General features: G+C 42.0%; 1 protein-coding gene across 1 annotated transcript in view; it reads right to left on the reverse strand.

Annotated features, from left to right (window-relative positions):
• TNFSF8 (TNF superfamily member 8) overlaps positions 1-13103 on the reverse strand; it is a 29073-nt gene extending 15970 nt beyond the window's left edge. Inside the window, exons 1-2 of the mRNA XM_028519243.2 lie at positions 12617-13103; positions 1509-1551 (exon numbers count right to left, since the gene is read on the reverse strand). Of these exons, the coding sequence (XP_028375044.1) occupies positions 1509-1551; positions 12617-12811 (238 nt within the window). The 5' untranslated portion in view covers positions 12812-13103. The remainder of the gene's footprint in view (positions 1-1508; positions 1552-12616) is intronic.
• Between the last annotated feature and the right edge of the window lie 9458 nt (positions 13104-22561).

The raw sequence follows: 22561 nt of genomic DNA on the forward strand, positions 1-22561 counted from the left end.
GCTGTGGTGGTGGAATGGTGAGAGTAGGGAAGGGAAAATGACTTTTGCTGTGTGGGCTTGGCTTTCTGAAAGACTCCATGAGAACGTGCCTTATATGTTGTGTCAAAGCCAGCCTACCACCTCCTTCTGTAAATAAAGCTTTATGGACCCGCAGCCCTGACCGCTCATTTGCAAAGTCCATGGCTGCTTTGCACTGCAACAGAAGAGCTGACTAGTTGCAAGAAAGACCTTATGACCTGCAGAGCTTAAAATATTTACTATCTGGCCCTTTATGGAAAATTTTTTTGCTTACCTTTTCATTATACCATGATTCTTTTTACTTTAATGTGACTGTCTAAAGAGGTATTATGAGAATTGAGGTCACATGCTAAGTAATTAGAGCCACAGTTAAGATACTGTTGACAAAGCTATAATTATTCATCTTTCCCAAAAGATCCAGAGTGCTTGTCTGTTTTGGGGCCTTTTGCCCCTATTTTCTAAGCCTCTGGGTGACAGATAGCAGGAGAGACATGCTTAAGGGAACTCCAAGTGTGATGATGTTGGTGTGGGAGGCTGTGTGTAGACACTTGTGTCCTCTTCTGGTCCCAAGGATGCTCTGGTGTTTCTACCTGGGTGCCCGTGATAACCCCCTCCCCCCTTTCTCTTTTACATTTTTTCTCTAAGCTCTCTGGTTATCCAGCTGTGTTTGTTACTGAGGTTCTAAAGAGTGCAGAACTCAGAAGAGTTAATGCTCTTAAGTGAAAAGAATACTGGATAAGAGATAAGAACATCTGGGTTCTAGGTTTAGCTCTGTATTACCTTGGACACAACACTTCACTGGGTCTTACTTTTCCTCTGTGCAATGAAAACATTAATCAGATGATCTCAAAGTTTTTCACCTTCAGTGCTAACCTAACTCTGCATATCAGCCCTCTGAGGCTAGTAGAGACAATGCATTATTTAGTGACCTCAATGATAAAATATGTAGGAGGTGTGGAGAAGGTCTGTTTTCACAAGTCCTCAACTGCAATATACATTTTAGTGACTACCAATTATTTAATGATTCTTATGTATTGGTGGCCATGCTAAACAATTTGTGGATGAGATCTAATTGGCTCCTTGAATACCTTCATAAGGTAGTATTGTTATTCCTGTTTCATAGATAAGGAACTGAGGCTCCCAGGTAGGTGATAGAGCCAAGATTCATACCCACACTTGCCTGACTCCAGATTGCAAGCTTTTAACACAATGCTGCTTTGTGTTCCTGCCCATGTCCATGTGACAGCCTATGCCAGAGGTAGAATTTCATTAGTGGGAGAGTTGAGGGATGGTGGAAGACTTGTGGGGATGAGAGTGCAGATCAGAGCCTGCTATGATGAATCAACTTTATCAGCTCTGCCCAAGCAGCCTCTGCCTCCGCTTCCACCCACTTTTCTGTTGGGCACTGCCATGATGTTTCTGGTTGTTGATCACCTGTGGTGTGATGTGGATGACTCACTACACATTTATTCTTAATCTCAAGGTCTTACCTCCTTTAAGGGGGAATTTTCCTGGTGAGTTGGGAATGTAGTCCTAGAACAGAAGAAATAAACAGTATGAGGATGATATTCAATTGAAATAATATACTCCCCCCACCCCCCACATTTTGATTGTCCTCAATGTACTGTGCTATTTAGAATTCACATTCCATTTGACTCTTACATTTTAAAAAATAAATTCACTGACTTAGTTATAATATACTTGCTCATGCATTTACTTCACAACGTGCCTATCAGAAAAGCAATTCAATTACTGTCTTATTTCACAGGCGAGGAATGGGGGGCAGGGCTAAGATAGGTAAAATGAAAAGTTTATGGCAGCTCAGGGACCAGAATCTGCAACCAACTCCCAGTCCAGTGCTTTTATTTTTTTTCACCTCCACATATGTTATTTTTTCCCTCTTTGGTCCACCTAAGAACAATCAAATATAGTATATAAATATATGTGGGTTTTTTTCCATCATTGGTTCATCAAATAGTAAAAGTAGGTTGTAAACATACCTGGGAAGGTACATTTATATCTGTCCTGTGGTTGGAAATTCTGAATTAATTGAATGTTTATATGCCAAGCATCATGAGGGTAACTGAAATAATAAAATTGAGTCCCGCCCTCTGGATTTATTACAAGTTAAAAATTGAATATAATATCCAAATATGTATAAACATATAAATAAATGCAGAAATATTATATATGTATATAGTCACTGTATATTTTATATTTACTGTGCAGTAAACATAAATGCATACATCAATATTTACACAGATAACTATGAGATGGATAGAGACAGATTGTGTTCTGTGGGGGGTACCACCTGGGTTGGGGTGTTGCAGAGGATGAAAGAGAAGTCTTGTTGAGGTGCACTGAGTAAGCAGGCAACAGATGCAGATGGGCACAGTTCTTTACCCCTAATACATTTTTTAGAGACTAACTTCCCCACAACTAGTCTCCCTTCCCCTTCTCTCCACCTCAGCCATGGAGACACCCTCAGGTGTCCTGCCAAGAAGGAATAAAGTGTCTTAGCCATCTCTTACCTGGCCAGGTTGAGATCTCCTGTGGGTCATTGGATTGAAATATTAATAAAGACCTAGGGAGGTTGGAGCTCTTAGATGAGAACAATTTCCCTACCTCTATCAAAGCAAGAAGTTAGCAGCTGCCTGTATCTTATTTTCTTTAGTGTTCAGTATAAATACCTAGGACCACATCTAGAGTTCTCCTTTTATTCTACCACCTTCCTAGGGGCTCTGCCTTTTGCCTTCCACTGAGGACTCTTTTCCTGGTGACTAGGTCTCTTCTCTAAGCCAAAATGGGTGGTATGAGTCTGGGAAGTATTCTGGAGGCAACACCCTAGCTCAGCACTGATCTGGAGATTGCAGAAGTCAGTGTAAACTCTTGGGCTTCAGCTTTTCAGGGAAAAGAAAGTGAACTTGGTTTCACAGGTTCTTCCCTCTTTGCTCTCATATTCTATGATTCGATTGCTTTAGTTGAAAGCTCTTAACCTAACTAACAATACTGTGCACTTGTGGTCTCTCAGTTGTGCTTGCAGGTCATAGGAAAACCTGACATCACAAAATTCCCCTCCATGTTGTCTCTGTGAAACAATAAACAGCATCTCAAAATTTAACCAGCACCTAATTTACTGCAGAGCATGAGCATTGGTCAGCATGATGTTTGAATGGACAAAGAAAATCATCTATGTTGGGTGTGATACTAACATCATTGAATTTGTTGGCTGCCCAGGAGAATATGGAGGTACAGTGGGAGAATGGCAGAACAGCAAATGTGTGGGAGTCGTCCAGGGGCTGCTAGCAGTTGGGAAATACCAGAGAATCATTCACGCAGCACATATGGAATGAGCACCTGGTATGTGCCAGGCACCAAGTTAGTCATTGGAAAACATCCTGTGGATTTTATGGCTCAGTCATTGAAACAGTTATTTAAAATATACAAATAAATATATAATTAGAATTTCAAGTTGCTACAAGAGCTATGAAGGCAAAAAGTCCAAATATCTCAAGGTTGTACAGTTGTTCCCTCTTATCCAAGGGGAATGCCTTCCAAGACCCCCAGTGGATGCCTGAAATCGTGGACAAAACTGAACTCTATATACTGTTTTTTCTACACATACTGACCTTTCCCCTTAAACAATATCCAGATTGCCAGCATCACAGTAGTGATGGCTTTGGAGCCGTTAAGTAAAATAAAAGTGATTCCAACACAAGCACTGCAATAAGATACCATGACAGTAGACCTGAGTACCTCTATGGCCACTGAATGACTAACAGGCAGGGAGCTTATACAGCATGGAGATGCTGGACAAAGGCATGATTCATATCCTGGGCAGGTCAGAGGGGGCTGGAGGGGGACGTGGTGAGATTTTATTACACCACTCAGAGTTGTCTATTTCCGGAACTTTCCACTTAATATTTGTGGATCACAGTTGAGCACAGATAACAGAAACCACAGATAAGGTGTGGAGGGAGACTGCTGCACTCCTCAGGCACTTGGAGTTAAAATGCAAATTCTGACTGCAGGTTCGGGTAGAGTCCAGGAGTCTGTATTTCTGACAAGCTCCCAGGTAATGATGATGTCGCTGTCCCACAGAACACACATTGGGTAGCAAACTTGTAAAAGATAATACCTGGGAGGAGGACCTCATTTATTTGGGGGTCAAAAGCCTCTGTCTATCATTTTGGGGCTTCTTGGTTTCCTAACTTCAGATAGGAGATGTCAAAAACAAGGTACCTTTGTACAGGAAAGAGTCCTGTGACTTAAACCTTCACCCGGGGCCGAGGGCAGCCAAGACAGGAGTGTGACAACTCCTGTTGTAAAGAGCTCTTGGGACAAAGCCTCCTAGGTCTCTTGGAGGCCCATGGTAGACGAGATCTGAGAGTCAGAGCCAGAGGAGAACCTAGACATCTTTTAGTCCATCAAGCTAATTTTACAGAAGAGGAAATTGAGACACTCATGAGTCAGTGGCAGATGTGAACTGAAGTTCTCTGGTGCTCTTTCCACTTCCCCAGGAGTAGTGGCTATCTTTAGAAGCCAAGGGCAGGAAAGCTCAGCCTTCCCTCCTCTCCCCTCCCATTTGGAGATAAGAAAGCAGGGTATAAAGGAATAATGACTTCCAAAATTGGCTGAGGACTGTATGTGCCCTAGGCACTATGCTAAGTGCTGTCTATCAGTTCTTCCATGGCAGGTGCCCCCCATTCCCCCGCTCCAGTCCTAGAATTCTCTCCCACATCTCGCCAGGGGATCTGGGTCCTGACTGGGGAAACAAACCATCTTGCTTAGTGACTTGACTTTGAGGTGAAAGGTACACAGGCTAGAGACAGACACAGACAATGGACCCTTTCAAGTTGTCATTCTCAGCTCCACTGAGTAGCTCAGGAAACTTCATCTCCATGGTTACCAACCAGCTACACTTCCTTCAGTGAACTTCTTTTGGTTCAGATTCTGGGTGGCTGATGGATGTCCCCAACAACGTTTCTGTGCATGGAGGGAGGAACTGTCACATTTAACCTGCTTATCCAGATGAAATGACCCAATCCCAATCATCTTCCCTGCCTAGGACTCCATTTTCTCACTTCTTTTAGTCATTGTGATTACAGAACTAATAATCGTACTGTCCACTGTGTTGTTGCAGACATAATAAGATGTTAGATATAAATTGTTAGAGAATGCTTGAAAATGATACCTATTTTGGCTACTCTCTTCAACCTAATGATGTGCTTAATTTGCCTCAACACCTTGAAAGGGTATTTCCTTTCACAGAGCAACGCTGTGCAGAGGTAAACAGCTCCCAAATGTCCTTTTGATAGAATATGCCCTCTTGAATTGAAAATGGCCAAAGGCAGCTAGTATTTGGAATATTCCAGGGGGATTCCATATCCCCTTTCTTGCTGGCCTTGTGCTATCTTATAAGGTGGGCCACGGAGATCTTTGCCAGGAATGCCTCTCTTCTCTCTCTTTTTAAAAAGATTTTATTTATTTATTTTTAGAGAGAGAGGAAAGGAGAGAGAAAGGGAAAGAAGCAATAATGTTTGAGAGAAACATTGAAGGTTGCCTCTTGCTTGGTCCCAACTGGGGACCTGGGCAGCAACCCAGGCATGTGCCCTGACCTGGAATTGAACCAGTGACATTTCAGTTTGTGAGACAATATCCCACCCACTGAGCCACACCAGTCAGGATGTCTCTCTTATTTTCAAGTTAACGTTGTTAAACTCTTAATCATCTGGGGCTAAATACTTCATGTATATTATTTTATTTGGTCTTTACCCCAAGCGTTAGTGACTAATTAAGACTTAGAGAAATGACAATGATTACAGAGGGTCCCACAGATAACAAATAGTGGGAAAGGATTCAAACTCAGGTATGTTAATTTAGATGGCATGCCATGTTGCCTTTCTAAGGAAGGGCAAGATTAACCCGAGGCAGGAAATTCTGTGACTCTCTGAGAAAGTGGACGGAGGTCATAGAAAATTCCCAGGAGAAAGATGAAGTTCACTGAAGGAAACATAGTCTTCGTCTTGGTATGATCAGTGAAAGTGGGAGTTGAGATAGAGTGGCTTACAGCAGCGATTCTTCCCGTGGGGGTCTTGTTCAAGTGCTGATTCTGATTTAGTAGGTCTGAGATGGGCCCTTAGGTTTTGCATTTCTAAGGAGGTTCTGGATGGTGCCCACACTTGCTGAATAGCAAAGGCTTAAAGACATTACCGAACAGGCAATCAGAGCACCTAAGGAATGGGGGTATGGCTACAGGAGGCTGAGTGTGCAGCTGGGCTCAAATAGGGGCTTAGGGAAACTTCTTCCTAGACTACTGATGGGAGTGGCATCCTGTCCTCTCACCTTCCACTATCAATGCTCCTTGTTACCTAGGCCTATTTCCTGCTGCTACCGTCTGCAGTCTGGACCGACCACTGTTCTGGCTCTGCCTTTACTCTCCTCATGCCTAGGCTTACCTTCCTATGGAATGTACATTTGCCTCACCTGGAATGTCCTATCCCAACTCTACCTGCCACCATCCTTCCAACAGAAGGCTCTTCCCCCTTGAAGAATGCCAGCTAATAAATGTAGAAGGAATGATAGAATTAGGCAATCATTATTCGTCTACCCTCAGTTTCTTAGCTGATTCAGACCAGGGTCATCAAGGGTGCCAAAAAACACTGAGTGAAGGATATTTACATGTCATCAGAGTATTATTGCATCAAAGTATTATTGCCCCATAGATCGCTAATTAGTAAGAAAAATAGTGTTTTACAAAAGAGAAAGCCAGTGGTTACCACCTTAATCAACTGACTAAACATCTTTGCCTGTGATGGGACAGCCTGACAAACACCTCCAACCATGCTACAATAAAAAGTCTATAACATTACCTATGGACTGTAATTGCCAAAAATGTTTCACCTGCATGTAATCACGAGTAAACACTAAGACAAATCTAAAAAGTGAACTATTCTACAACAGAACTAGCCTGGATGCTTCAAAAAAGTCAATGTCATAAAAACAGCAAAGGGCAGAGAAGATTCTTAGATCATCGCTTCTCACTCTTCAATGTGCATACAGATCACCTGGGGACCTTGTTAAACTGCAGATATTGATTCAGTAAGTCTAGAATGGGGCCTGCGATTCTGCATTTCTATAAGCTTCCAGGACTGCCCTTTAAGTAGCAAAGATCTAGATTAACAGACATAGCCAAATGTGGTTTGTGACCTGAGCATGGATTCTGGATCCCCAAACAAAACAAAGCACAACTCCTGTAGAAAATATCTTTGGACAAGTGGGAAAATTAAAATATGGACTGCATGTTATTATTATTAGATGATCTTACTGAGTTAACATTAACTGTCTCAGCTATGATGATATCTTTGCAGTAAGTAGAAGATGGGGGCTGAGTACATGTAAGTGAAAGGCTCACACTGCAACTCATTTTCATTCATACACACACACACACGGAGAGAGAGAGGGAGAACACAAATATGGCAAAATACTAACACAGCAAGTTTAGGTTATATGGGCATTTACCATTCTAGTTTACTGTAGGTTTGAACATTTTCAAAATAAAACTTTGGGCATACGACGTGAGGTCCTTCTACCCTTGGAAGAGGCTCAGCTTATATTCTAGCCCTTCTGTTAACCCCTCTCTCACTCTAAGCAGAAATCACCTTCCTCTCCTGTGGCCTGTAGTATTCTGTGCCATTCTGCCCTGAGTGCAAGCTCTTGGATATTTGAACCTCACTCTTCAGTCTAGAGAATTCCAAGCAAACAGAAGTCCTGCCCCTTTCATTTGGTCCTCCCATCGCAGCCCATCCATCACAGGGCTTGATCCTGAGATTTTCAGAAGATTTTTTTTTCACTGATAAATTAAATGCATGAAAGAGGGTAACTTGGGTAGAGGGAAGTGTCACAGGGCATTTCAACTCACCTCTTAATTTTATTTGAAGCTAAAAGTAAACAAATAAACAAAACCCCATATTACCACTCCAATCACTACCCTTAAACAGGCATTCAGTTCCATGCTTGATAAGGATACATTGTCTTAAAAAAGGAATTCTCTTTAATTATAAAGAGAAAGGGGGCAGCTGCTTTCTTTTCTTTCTAGAAAGGGTCTCCTTGTAAACCTAGTGATCTGCTGGGAATGCAGACTGGTGCAGCCTCTGTGGAAAACAATATGGTATCTCCTCAAAACACTAAAACTGGAACTGCCTTTTGACCCAGCAATTCCACTGCTGGGATAATACCCTAAGAATCCTAAAACACCAATACAAAAGAACCTATACACTCTAATGTTCATAGCAGCACAATTTACAATAGCCGAGTGCTGGAAACAGACTAAGTGCTCATCAGTAAATGAGTGGATCAGAAAAGTATGGTACATTTACACAATGGAATACTGTACAGAAGAAAGAAGGAACTCCTGAAACTGGAGAGTATTATGCTAAGTAAAATAAGCCAGGCAGTTAAAGACAAATACTAAAGACAAATACTTTATTGATTAAGTTCCACTTAATCAATAAAACAAACAAGTAAGCAAAACATAACCAGAGACATTGAAATAAAGAACAAGCTGATAGTCACCAGATGGGAGGGGGAGGGAGATAATGGGGAAAGAAGAAGAAGGGAAAGGGTGGTCAAGGATCATGTATAAAGGACCCATCGACAAAGCCAAAGAGGGGTAGGATTGAGGGTGGGTGGGGCAGGGGAAAATGGTGGTGGGAAAATGGAGACAACTGTATTTGCTCTAACCTTTTAGAAAGTAAATTAATCTCTCCAGGGGCTGGGTTTGTAAGAGAGATGTCCTTAACACTGAAGACCCCAGAGTCCCTTGAAATGTAAACACTTCTGGGGTCAACCTCACAGCCCACCTCCTTATCTAACTAACCCTTTGTAGGAGATAAGAGACATTTTTTTGTTTTTGCTTTTGCTTTGCTGTATAAATTGTGTGAAATTTGATCCTGACGTATATGTGTGGACTATGCTGTGCTAATATAATAATATATCACTTTTCTTTCTTTCCATATTGTGGTGCAGAGGTGTCTCTTTGTTGGTCGTACTTTTACATCCTCAAGGGTATATTGGTACAACCTCTTTGGAAGCTGACTGACAAAATTCCACTAGGAATTTATCCCACAGATATTCTGTTAGACATGCACAGCAAGAAAAATTGTAGACAAAAACATTGTGTCCTTCATTAGGCACAGATAAAATACATTATGAAGCAGGCATACAATAGAATACTATGTGACTTCTCAAAAGAATAGGTGAATTTCCATGTATTGGCATGGAAGAATCTCCAAGATATACTGTCAAGTCAATAAAGTAAGGTGCAAAATGATGAGTTTACTATAATCATATGTGTACACTATGAATTTGTAGATAAACAGATTTTTGGAAGAACAAGGAAGAATCTGTCAGTGGTGGTTATCTCAAGAAAGAGGGATTGGTAGTTGGGCAGGTATAAGAGATTTTTACCTTTTTTTCTTTTCCCTTGTTTCTTGTTTACCAACCTTAAATAATTTTTTAAAAGATTTTATTTATTTATTTTTAGAGAGGGAAGGGAGGGAGATAGAGAGAGAGAGAGAGAGAGAAACATCAATGTGTGGTTGCTGGTGGCTGTGGCCTGCAACCCAGGCACATACCCTGACTGGGAATTGAACCCGTGATGCTTTGGTTCGCAGTCCGAGCTCAATCCACTGAGCTACGCCAGCCAGGGCCCAACCTTAAATAATTTGAATATAATATTTTATAATTATAATACTAGTTTTAAATGGAAATAGAGCAAAGTACACCACACAGACTTAGAGATATCACTAGATGACTGTTGTACAAGCAACATGAAAGCGGGGCATCTGTTGGCTTTGTTTAGGTCTATGTATAATCCCATTGCTTAGAACAGTGTCCTGCACACAGTATATGCTCAATAAAAAATTTGTAATTGAAACCTAAGTGCCTTTTTTGTTTTTCCCAAAAAGCTTGACCTTGGAGTTATTTGATCTTAAGGACAAATGGCAAGGCAGTCTTTGTTGATTTTCCTGCATGCATTACACCTGCTCTTCTCCATCCCTTTGCTTGTGGTGTTCTATTGAGCAGGTGTCCCCTCTCCCTTGATGTCCCTTCTCCACCTGTGGGAAATGATACATGTCTCTCAAGCGAACCTGAAACTTCAATCTCCAGTGACATTTTTTCTTAAACTTGCCTGGGAAATTGTTCTGTCTCCTTAAACTGGGATCTCATGGTAGCGCTAGGTGCCTACCTTCCATCACTTATTATATATTATGACTTCTCTTGTTTCAATTGTGTCTGTACATGTGTCCTTTTACCTGCAACTGTGACTTTCTAGGATAGTAAAACTATTCTCCTTGTTCTCCACCCTGGCCCCATCCATCCTCACACATACAGAGCTATGTGGCCGTCAACACATTTCATTTTTAATAACTGGGATGTGAGTTTAAGTTTTTTGGTTATCTCCCACTGATTTTTTTCTTACCAGAAGTCATATTGAAGTTTCTTCATTTGTCTAAGCTCTATGTATCCTGAAAGTCAGCCTGCATTCCGTCTTCCTACACGAAGCCTTCCCTGATACCTTGAACTCCAGGGAATAATCCTTCTTATCTCTTATAACAGTTAATGTATTGACAATTTATTGGAAATGACACATGTAAAACACTTACTATCACAATGCTTTCAAACGAGTAACTGATATTTTTCAGGCTAAGAAATCACAGCATACCAAACCATACAATCAGATTGTGAAATGAATCTTTTCATATCCAAACATGAGGTCTAAGTCAGAGAAATGGAGACACAAACAGACAAAGCTCCCCAGAGCTTTGGTTAAGAACCAAGTTCCACAGTGCTTCTGTTGCTGTCTATATTGGAAAAGAGAATGCTTTCCCAGTGCACACTCAGATAGTGGGCTCTGCCACTTTCTCAGGATGACTTAGTTCAAGCCCTGTCCCCTTTCTGTTCCCCATTTTCCACGTTTACAAAAACAAGGCAGAAAGATCCATGCCCGTTCCTGTGTAAGAAGAATCAATTCAATTAAACGTGGGATTTGCATAAGAGCTTTTCTGGAGCTTTCTCTAGCTTCAAATGTCATCATCACCACACCCACCCCATCCCCCTCCTCTCTCTCTCCCTCCCTCCCTCCCTCCCTCCCTCTCAGCAGTTCTAGTTGGAACCTTTAACTAGACCTTAAAGGCCACTTAGATTTCTTTTCTTTGGCCTTGGTTCACATCAAATTAGAATTAGAGAAATTATAGAGCCTCTACCAAAATAAAAGTGCCCTGGAATGTTTTCAAGAGTATTAATTCTTAGTAGATGTAGAAAAGGCTATTAAATGGTGACTTACACACATTCTACTACCAAAATCAAACACTAGCAATTAGTTCCTTTCACTTTTATGGAGATACAAGACTCAAAGCTTCATTTAAGTTTCAAAGCCTAAGGACACTTGAGAAAGATACTACAGAGGCATTTTAAAGCCTGTTCTTTTTAGTAATCCATAAGTTATAGAGCATTCAGCCTAAGAGAACTGAAGGAAAACCAGAGCAAATTCTGCGAGATTGTAATACTGTGAAAAATGAGAACTATGAAGGAATAAACAGAAATGTTCTCACTTTGGTGGGGTGGGGGGAGAGTACAGTTCTTGAATCACCAAAATTAACAAAAATTTTACTTAAGAATGCATCAGCAGTGGATACTTTCAGTACACTGTTTATTAATAATAAATACTGGTGGACTCTCTATAAACGCCAGTTTTCTAAAATATAAAGAAGTGTCCTCCTTCATCTCTTCTGTTTTTGCAACAAAGCTTACCATTTCCTTCAAACAAAGTAAGTCTCCTGAGACGGTTTGACGCTACTGTGTGCACCCATAACTGCTTGTACTTCAGTGTTCTGAGCAGCCTCAGAGGGAACAGGTGTTAAAAACATTTCTATGTCCTGACTCTATGCTGTTTTTTGTGACACCCTAAACTCTTCAAAGCAGTGAGTGACTTGGGAGGAAGCTTGCAGTTTGCCTTGTGGATTTCAATGCTGAAATGGCCAAAGCTCTAAGCAGTCCGGGTCTTCTCTTTTGCCTCCTTCCCTTACCGACCTTGGCCTCTGAAACTGAGATCCTTGTTTAAAAACACAAAAAGCCCCTGGAAATGGATGAGGCCTCAGAAATCGGAGAAATGTTTAGACTGAAAATACAGAACCCAAGAATCTTGTCCGAAGACCTCAAAGACAAAATAATAAGTTGTGCAATTAGGTTACCCGGTTTCCTTATTGCTTCCCTCCTTGATATGAGTCTCTGTCTCTGCAAGATTTAAATCTTAATTTCTCTGAATTAAATCTGAATTCAAAGCCTGTAGCTCTTCTGCCCTCTTTTGGCTCTAGGGAGTCTGGAAAGTTTTGAGATGATGGCTCAAAATATTTTTCTTTCAAAAACCCAAACATTTCAGAGTTAAGTTCCCGTTTCTTTTCTCCCTTTCACTACATGATATATGTACTTTTTTTTTAACCTCTCCATTCATTTATAATCTATTACCAAGGCTTTCTGTCCGGGGAAAACTGAATATAAATCAGAAAGGAAAGGCAAGGAAGAGAATTCCACTTACCGTCTTCTGAACTACCAACACCATAATGGTTGCCACAGCAAGGACGAGACACAGCGCCAGCGTGGCCGTGGTGAAATAGAAATAACTGCGGCTAGTGGTTCCCAGGTGGCTGGTGACGGAGCCTGTTGGCTCCTGCATGGCTGTGTCTTGAGAAGGGGCCACTTGGTTGAGTGCTTGCCGCAGTCCTGGGCCCATTCTTATATAGTCTTCCCCACATCACACCTTATCTCTCCTCATCTGATTCGGTTCTGGGCCCATCTCGGTTCCAAGAAGGATTCTCCCCTGCATCCTGGATCATGTGACTTGGAAAAAAACCTTCACCAGCTGCCTCATGAAGCAGCTCTTCTCTGGGGGCGTGAGGTGAAAGGCAGCAGCAAGGGTGGGGGAGAGGCTCATTTTTCATCGCCAGGGATTAATTTGAGTGCAGAGAAACTGTAGCTACACAGAAGGTAGCTGATGTCAGAGGGCAAGTAGGAAAATGACAGTTTCCCTATTCTGGGGGTAGGGGGTGGGGAGGTGCGCACCCGCGCGCGTGCACACATGCAGTCACTTCTGCTTCACTTCTGCTTCATTTAGACCCAGCCGCAAAACGCCTTCCGGCTTGACATGCTGCACGCTCTCTTTAGGGAGGCGTGCAGATCAGAAGATCTTGTTAGAAAATGTCTCTTTGCTGGGCCGCAGGGAGGTTGGATTCTTTGGACTCAGTTTGACAATGTCAGCTCTCCTGAAAACTGGAACTGCTACCAGATATCTGGGAAGGAAGAGCCCATGACTGTGGAGATTTACCCAAAGAAGAACAAGCTTGTGGCAGCATAAAATTTGGGGGCAGGTGCAAAGAGACTGTTTGTAAGCAGGAAATCTGAACACACTGATCTTTTGAACAAAAATTTCTGCAAAGTGTATCAGGATTGTTAAAGTTGCAGATCACCTGGGCTTGTCATAAAACTCACAAAAAGGGGAAGGAATGTGTTGTGAGGGCGGAGGTGGGGACGTGGTTGTATGCCAAAGTGAAGGGTGTGTTTGCACGTGCTCTGTGTGGGTGGTTGCATGTGTGGTGCGCATATGTATATATTGTGTATCGTGTGTGCTATACAGGTATGGGACTATTATAGTTGAACCTCTACTGTTTCAGGCACTGTGCAAGGAGCTTTACACATGACCTCACTCCACCCTCATCTCCACCCTCGGAGGCAGGTAGTATTTTCTTTTTACCAGATGGGAAAATAGAGAATCAGAAAAAATGAAAACTGTCTCAAGCCAAGTCTCAAATGTTGATCAATGAGATAACTTGGGTTCATAGCCATACCTGGCTAGCCCCCAAATCCCCTGGCTAAATCATTGAACTGTCACTGCACTTGAATGCTGAAAACCTGAGATTGGGTCTCAGCCCTGCCTCTCACTGGCCTTGGGTCCTTGTACAAATCCTTATGGCCCTCCCTTCTCCCCATATGCTTTGACAGCCACTGTAAGGATGAAATGGTATAGTGATGTAAGAACACTTCATGAACGGGAATAGACTTGGCCGTGGTGTTGGACCATTCCGGTTAAGCATCCGAAGTGGTCCCCTGGGCCCAGTCTGGAATTTAGATAGATTCAATAAATAGATTCTCTGGGGGACAGAGCTGGTCACTTCTGTGCTTGTTAATGCTCTGCATGTCAAAACACCATTTGAAATGTGAATCAGTGCAGAGTTGGTGCCTCCGGATACAGCTCCTTGAAAACCTCATCTGGAAGTACCCAATTCTTTGTAGCACCCCTCCCCTTTCTGCTCACTCTTTGGCTGAAGCCACTTTTTGGCTGAAGCTACTTTTTGGCTCTCTCTGCAAGCCAGCAGAAACCCCAGTTCCTCCTAAGGAAATAAATGTCTTCTGTCCCAAGCCAAGCTTGGGTCCCTCTGCAGGGATGCCAAACTGCTGAGCATCACCGGAGTCAGGTCAGACTCTAGGAACTGGTCTGAATATTCCTTCCCAGTGAATCTATAAAATCACAGATTCCAGATATGGAAGAGCCACTCAGAAGTGCATTGTTTTCTTGGGCTAAATAGAGTACGAAGCTATAGACCCATTTTACCCTCAAAGAAGCCAAAGCCCCTTGATCCCAGGTTGGGAAGTAATTGATATACATCACTGTATGTTCAAGATGCCCGGTACAAAGTTATATATAAACGTGACTTTATATTATATTGGTATATGAATACTATATGTAATATATATAATGATTCTCACAATAGGTTCAGCTAACACCTGGGCTTGGTTTAGGGTGAAGTCGGTACACACACTCATTTGGCCTGGAAATTGAGGTGGGAATGAAGCAAGCAAGGCAGTGGGCATTTTTTTTTTGCATGTGTACCTGGCTGATTTGGGGAGAAGGCTATGTCCTGTGGTGGGCATGGGCAGTGAGTGGGTAGCAGGGGATTTAGTAATCTGCCCAGGGCTGCTGAGAACAGCCTGCTTCCTCGGCCTCTCTCTTCATTCTCTTTGATGAAAGTGGAAAACTTCTGATTGTTGAATGGAAGCTGTGGGTGTTGAAAAATAAAAAAGGTTTGCTTGAAGTGCAGGTCTTCCTGAAGGCCTGTGAGGCTTAGAAGGGCAGTGGAAAAAAATGTTTGTCTTACAGTTACCCGTTTTGCATATAGTACAATGTCCTGGGAGGGAAGGCTGACACGGGGGAAAAATCAACCTTTGTGTTTACTCAGAACCTTCTGAGCAGTTGAGATTTTCAGATCAGTTTGCTTAGCAGCTTGTGGTACTTCTCCCCTCTCAAACCTCCTGTGAGTTCCCTGATTCCTGCCCCCATTGGCTGAAACCCTCTGCTGCCAAGCTGTTCTAGCAGTGAGCCCGACCAACCCAGCGGCCCCATCCGCTGTGCTAACCAGCTTCTTTCTCCTGTCTATTCAGACACCCAGCATACCAATGGGAAGAGCCTTCAGAAACTTTCTTGTTGAGTGGTTCTCAGCTCCTTTCTGGAAGTGACACTGGACAGGGAGTGAACACTATAAGAAAGCAGAGCTTCTCTGGCAGAAACAGACAGGACAAGGAGAAGGGCTGAGCCCGACCTGCTCGTTTTACCTTTTAATGGCCTGGGGTCTCTTCAAGATGGAACACCATTTGGAAACTTGTGATTTAGCTCAAACCTTCATTGCTCAAACCGGGAAACTGAGATGAACAAATGGAAATGACTTTGGGAGTTCACATGGGGAGGGTAGACACAAGCTCAGAAGTCCCCTGTGCTCATTCTCACCCCTTCTCTGCTAATATTCCAGGAACACCCAGGTTTCTTTTCATGTTCTCCTCCCCTTGCCACTGCTTCAGGTCCTTCTTGTCCCCCTGGGCCACTGCCAGGCTGCCTCACCTCCTCCAGGAAAGTCTGTCTAGACCTCTCAAGTCTACCAACATCCTGTCTGCAGAACTCTCCATCTCCATGCCCCCTAACACTGCATCTCATTATCTACTGATGGCCTTGACACATGATGGTCAAATGTGTGAACCCATGTGAATTTTGCCTTCTCCTTAAGACTGAGAGTCCCTGAGGGCAGCCTCACTTTCCCAGTTTCCTTCTGATTCCTTGCATCCCACCCTGCATTAGTTGGCACAGGGCCTAGGAATGGTCGACCCTCAGTCAGTGCTTGTGTTGATTTTGTGTGTGGAGAGAGAAAGTTCTAGAAGCTTGGCTTATACAAAAGAATTGTGCGATGTCCCCTATCTCCCTGTCCTTCTACAGGTGGAGTGAACACCAGCCTCCTTTTAACCTCGAATTAATAGTGAGGTGTGGCTATAGCATCTGAGACTCAGTGTGCAAAAAGAACAAATTTCTTATCCCTTTAAGAGGGAGCCCCATTCTTGAAATGAGGAACCAGCTCTAGAAAACCCTCCCCCCACCAGTGCTTCCTCACAGAAGGGACTGTGAGATCTGTAGCATGTGTACTGGTGGTTCCTAAAGTGTGGTCCCCAGGCCAGCAGTAGCAGGACCTCGGTGGCTGCAAATTCTCAGGCTCCACCCTAGACTTACCAAATCAGAACTCAGGCTGGGGTCCCGCAATCTGTTTTGACATACAGCCCCAGAGAGTTGTGATTTGTGAAACCATTTGGAAATTTCTAGTATAAAGACCTGACCTGTCTATTCGAGAATGAACCTCCAAGGGATTATCTGGTCTAGACTGTGCCTTTGGGCAGGTGAACCCTTACCCTCACAGTAGAGATGAGAAAACTGAGGCATAGAGAAGGGATTGTCCAGGTTCATGCAGCTGGGGAATGTTGACACGAAGACTTGTTTTTCTGTCTTTCAATTGAGTGCTGTTTCCAAACTCAAATGTGGCTGTAGGCTGTAAAAATACTATTGCTCATGCAGATGGAGATATATTTGTAATATGTATCTACAGTTCTCTCGTGGTGATTATTGTCTGTGGTAGAAAGATATATTTAAAAATGGTTGGTATATGCAAGAGAGGGACAAACTCCTGCAGGGTATTTTCAAGCAATAAAATATGTAATGTCAATGCTACTGAGGAGGGAGGGTCCTGTCCCATTAGCTGGGCAGTCCTGTTTTGCTGGGGTTACCTTGACTACATTGGGCAGTAGAGTTGGCCAGAGTGACACTTCCTGAGAGGATGCAGTGAAGACAGACACAGTGGGGGAGGGGAGAAGGTTTAGAGTAGGGTCAGCAAAATCCAGTTACGGGCCAGATCTGGCGTGCCACTGTTTGATAAATAAAAATGTAACATAGTCATGGCCCTCTACTTATGCACCATTGATGGCTGAGCTTGCACTACAGCAGCAGCGTTGAGTACTTGCGATAGAGACCTCACAGCCCACAAGGTCTAAAATGTTACTATTTAGCCCTCTATAGAAAAAGTTTGCCAACCCCTGGGTTAGAGTATTAAAATAAACACAAAGCAGGATAACCAAAGAAGGGATTTGGAGAATAGAACAGAAATGTGTTTCCTTGGGGTCCCCTATGAAGTCTTTACTTACATTTATATTGCTAACTCATGCCTTCCTGTGAGAAAATTCTTTCTTAGGATTCACCAATTGCAGAGTAGCTGGATGTCCTCTGCAAATGCCAAAAATGAACTACTGGAGAGGACGCAGGAGCTGAGAGAGAGGCATGGCAGAAGATAAGGGGGGCAGTATACAAATAGATATGTTTTCAATATTGGATATATGTGTGTTCATAAATATGTGACATACATATATGAATATATGCACATATATACATGAATTATATACATATATACACATTCTTGCATATATATAATTACTGCTGACTTGAAAAATGTTTTGAGGCAACTTAAAATCAATACACAGATTTATAAGAACTGAAGTCATAAGACAAAGCGAAAAGTAGGAGCCAGGGTAGAAAGGTAGAGAGAAAGTGAATGGATTAAGAAACCCTGGCTGATGACAGTTTCAGCAGTTGAGCACAGCATGTATATCCTTGAGCTCCCTGGTAACAAAGAAGAAAACACATGGGGTTTCATGATTCTCTTTGATCATAAAGAGCAGGTGAGTTCAAAAGAGAAATGGACCCTTTGCTTGTTATATAGGTGCTTTGAAATATACACATGCTGAAATGGTAGATGACTGTAATCTATGAATTTAAAGTATGCCACTGAAATGAATTAGAATAAGAACCAGTCTTAAGAATTGAAAATGTTGAAGTGTTTCAAAAGAAATGCTTTATGATTTTCAGTGATCCAGAGCTGGTGATAAACAAACAAAGCACTAGGAAAGTGGAAGATTGAAGAACAACAATAGATCATCACTCTCCTGACCGCTTCAGGCTTCCAGTAGAACTGGAGAACTAAAAAACTCATCAACTAGATGGCCTATTGTCATTCAAAGAAGAGAGATGGGCCTGACTTTTTGCAAAGCTGAGGTGAGTTCCTTCCTTATCAATAAAACAATACATAAGGGAGGAGACGGGTGTTTTATTGCGCACTGGGCATTTGAAAGCTTGCTACATGCTGGGCATTGCCAGTATAACAATGAAGACAACAGATATCATTCCTGCCTTTATGAAACTTAAAATTGGGTAAGTGGTATTGGTTAACAGAAGACTCAGGGTGTTCCTGTGTACAGTGGGAAAATTCAAGCTGATCTGTCATTGTCTAGCGGGCTTCCTTGTGGTGAACTCTTTGATCTCTACGCTAGGTTAATGAATAAAAATCCCCCTGAACACTACTAGGTAGTTTCACTCCATTCCTCTTCCACTGTTAAATCTACCATGATCTTCCTTTGCCCATGGAACCTGGGCACTTTTCCTTGCAAGCCCTGCATGGTCTTCTCCTAAGCTTTTTTTTCAGTCTCTGATCCCACTAAAACGCTACCTCTACTCCAGTTGTGCTGTGTGTTCCAATTCCCTTCCCTGCTAATCCCCTCCCTGACTCTGTATTTTTTGTGCAGGCAACACCCTCACCACATCGAATGCCCTTTCTTACATCTTTTGCTCTGATAATTCAACACTTCTTAAAAAAAGTTGCTCCTCAAATATTGTCTCTCTGAGTTTCCACCCCAAACTTCCAGTAAGAAATATATCCTTCTTTTTCTGCAGGGTTCCATAGCATACTTCTATCTCTAGTCAGTAATGATGAGAGTAATAATAATTATTGTATGGTTACAGCCATCACCTACATTTTGTGAGCTCATACTGTGTGTCAGGCACATTACATTCATAATTTCATTTCTTTTTACAGTTATTCCATGAGTGCTATTATTCCCATTTAGCAGATAAGGAAACAGGTTTGGAGCTACCAAATGGCTTTTTAAAGTCTTACTGTTATGCATTGATGGAGCTGGCATTATGACACAGGTCCACCTGACTGCAGAGCAAGTTGCTGAAACTACTGTGCAATTATATTAACTGTATTCTAGGTGACTACTTAGGGCTCTGTCCCCCAACTACACTATAAGCACCTTGAGGACATAGTATGTCCCTTGAGTAAATGACTTGCAGGTATTCACCCCTATTAGGCTCCCAATAAATGTTTAAACTGTGCCTCTACTTAATGAATCTATTTAAATACATATATTAGGGAAATGCCATTTGCTTAAAGACATTTAAAATTTTGTTCATAAATGAGGTCTAAATGTGAGTCTTTCCCCAAACAGAGATCTCAGGTCTGGTCCTCTCCCCAACCCCTTCCCTCTTGCTCCCTTCCAACCTCCAAATTCCTGTCTCTCTCTCTCTACTCGAGTCCTTGCCTCTAAGTATATGGTCACACATGTCTTGAAATAGAAGTGGACAGAAACTGTGACACAGATGTCTAAGAAAATTGTATTCTTACAATGGTGCCTGAAACATAATTGGTGGGCAAAGAATTAGATGAGCAAATGTTATATGAGAGAGAGAGAGATTGAGATTTGGATGGCTCATTTCTCTGGTTATGCTAGATTTATGGACTGCACTGAGGGTGGAGGTTGACACTAAAAGATGTCCTAACGTGTTGTTTCCTGATGTTAGCAAAATCAGGAAGTGACCTTTTCTCTTTAAAGTGTGCTAACTTTTTTTTTCAATTTCTGTGAAATTTGAAGCTTGAAGGGTCTTGGTTTTGAAGTAATACTTGATCTATACCTGGAACAAACTATTTCAAATCTGACAGGTGCTTTTGCTGTGCAATGCCACATATTTTCAGTTGTGAAGGGACACGCAAAGGAGGAAACATGTGAGCCACAAGAATGCACCCCTTAATTTTGCATAGTTGTTATTTTTACTGGGAAGGAGAACAAAAAAGTCCCAACCTAACTTTGCTTTCTTAACATTAAACTTTCAGCTGTGCCAATAAAGGAGGGATTATCAGACTGAAAATACCAACATGTGAGCATCTGTCTGCAGGGGGGATAACCAAAAAGGGGGAAACACAGAGGGTGTTAAGAAATAGAAGAAAACGTGTAGTGGAGCATCTCTCTGGGAAACTTGGCCTTAGTGGGGCTACAGTAGTCCCCTCTTATTCACAGAGATACTTTCCAAGGTCCTCCAGCGGATACTTTCCAGTGGGTGCCTGCAACCGCAGATAGTGCCGAACCCTACATATTCTGTTTTTTCCCTATATGTTCATACCTGTGATAAAGTTTAATTTATCAGTTAGGCACAGTAAGAGGTTAACAAGCATAACTAATAATAAAAGAGAACAACTATAATAATATACTGTAATAAAAATTATGTGAATGTGGTCTTTCTCTCAAAATACCTCTTGTATTCACCCTTCTTGTGAAGATGAGATAAAATGCCTATGTGATGAGGTGCAGTGAGGTGAATGACATAGGCATTGTGATGTAGCATCAGGCTACAACTGACCTTCTCACCGTATGTCAGTTCAGAAGGAGGACCATCTGTTTTGAGTGATCCTGGGTCATCAAGCCATGACGATGTTGATGGTTGGATGTCAGGAATAGATGATGTCAATGGTTGGAGAAATTTGATTTAATTTTTGAACCACGATTGACCACAGGTCATTGAAAGTGTGGAAAGCAAAGCCATGGATCAGGAAAACTGTTGTATGGAAGAGTGTGGATGTTTTGAGAAGCATTCAGAGCAGTGACCTGCTGCGGACCTGATTTCAAATTCTCTCCCCCTCCCTTCTATTGAGAATGAACATTTATTGAGCACTCACGTTAAGATAGGTATTTCTAGCATTTGGGAGAGGGTTTATGTAGTCACCTTATGTGTCAATTGTTTTCATTGGTAACATGACAAAAATAATTTTCACTTTTAGGGTGGTTAAAAGATTGATACTGTGTTTAAAACATCTTAGAACAGCTCCTGGTGCATAGAGTGAGCACTTGGTTTACATTTGTTCCAAGGATCTGAGTGTTGTTGACTTGAAGTGTTAATCTAGCTGAATGAGCCATTGAGTATGTGTCGAGGCCTTGAAATTCCTCCAGCATTCCTGGTCAAATCACCAAAGACATCCATTCCTCCTTTCCTTTCAAGCCTTCTTCCCTTTCAGGGTCTTTCCCTCTTTTTTCTCACTTGTCCTTTCCCTTCTTGCTTCTAATATTCCCTTCTGCTCACCCCGCTGCAATTTTAACCAATTATATTTCTCTTATTTTTGTTATATATTTTTGTCTGAAATTGATTATAATGAACATGCATTGCTTTTAGTAAAGAAGGTACTAGAAACAACCCATAATCCTATGACAACTAATATCTTGTGATTATATTGAATATATGTTATATGAGGTCTGTCTGGAAAAAGTCCAGCCATTGTTAATATAATAATGGTTTGCATAACATCAGTGTAACCTGGCAGCCAAAGAGAATGGACTGGAATGAGTATGTGTGAACAATGATGACTTCACTGTACTAGTCAGTGGGGGTGGTAGACGTTGAGTGAGCATGGGTACTGTGTGGCTGTTGCATTCAAAATGACTGAGCAAGTGGAGCAATGACTCTGCATCAAATTTTTCATTAAGCTTGAACATTCCTCTGTGGAAACTATTCAGATGATTCAAGAGGCTTTCAAGGATGATGCAATGAGTGCAGTGCAAATAAAAGTGTGGCACAAACTTAAAAGATGGTTGAGAATCTGTTGAAAGTGATCCATGTTCTGGAAGGTCTGCAACAGGCAGAACACTGGGGAATGTTGAATGTGTATGGGCTGCGCTGAATAAAGATTGGAGACTAACAGTGCAAGAACTGGAAGCTGATCTAGAAGCTGACAAAAACTGTTGTGTCCAAGATTTTGATGCAGGATCTTGGCATGAAACATGTCATGGCAAAATTTGTTTCATGACTTCTGCTACCAGAGCAGAAGGAGCATCATGTTGCAGTTACTAATGACCTGATCCAAACTGTTACCAATGAACCAGATTTGGTGCCCTGTGACTTCTGGCTTTTCCCAAAAGTAAAATAACCTTTGAAAGGGAAGAGATTTCAGACTGTCAGTGAGACTCAGGAAAATACTATGGGGCAGCTGATGGCTATTCCAACAAAGGATTTTGCAGAGTG

The sequence above is a fragment of the Phyllostomus discolor genome, chromosome 3 (assembly GCF_004126475.2).
Source record: "Phyllostomus discolor isolate MPI-MPIP mPhyDis1 chromosome 3, mPhyDis1.pri.v3, whole genome shotgun sequence".
NCBI lineage: Eukaryota > Metazoa > Chordata > Mammalia > Chiroptera > Phyllostomidae > Phyllostomus > Phyllostomus discolor.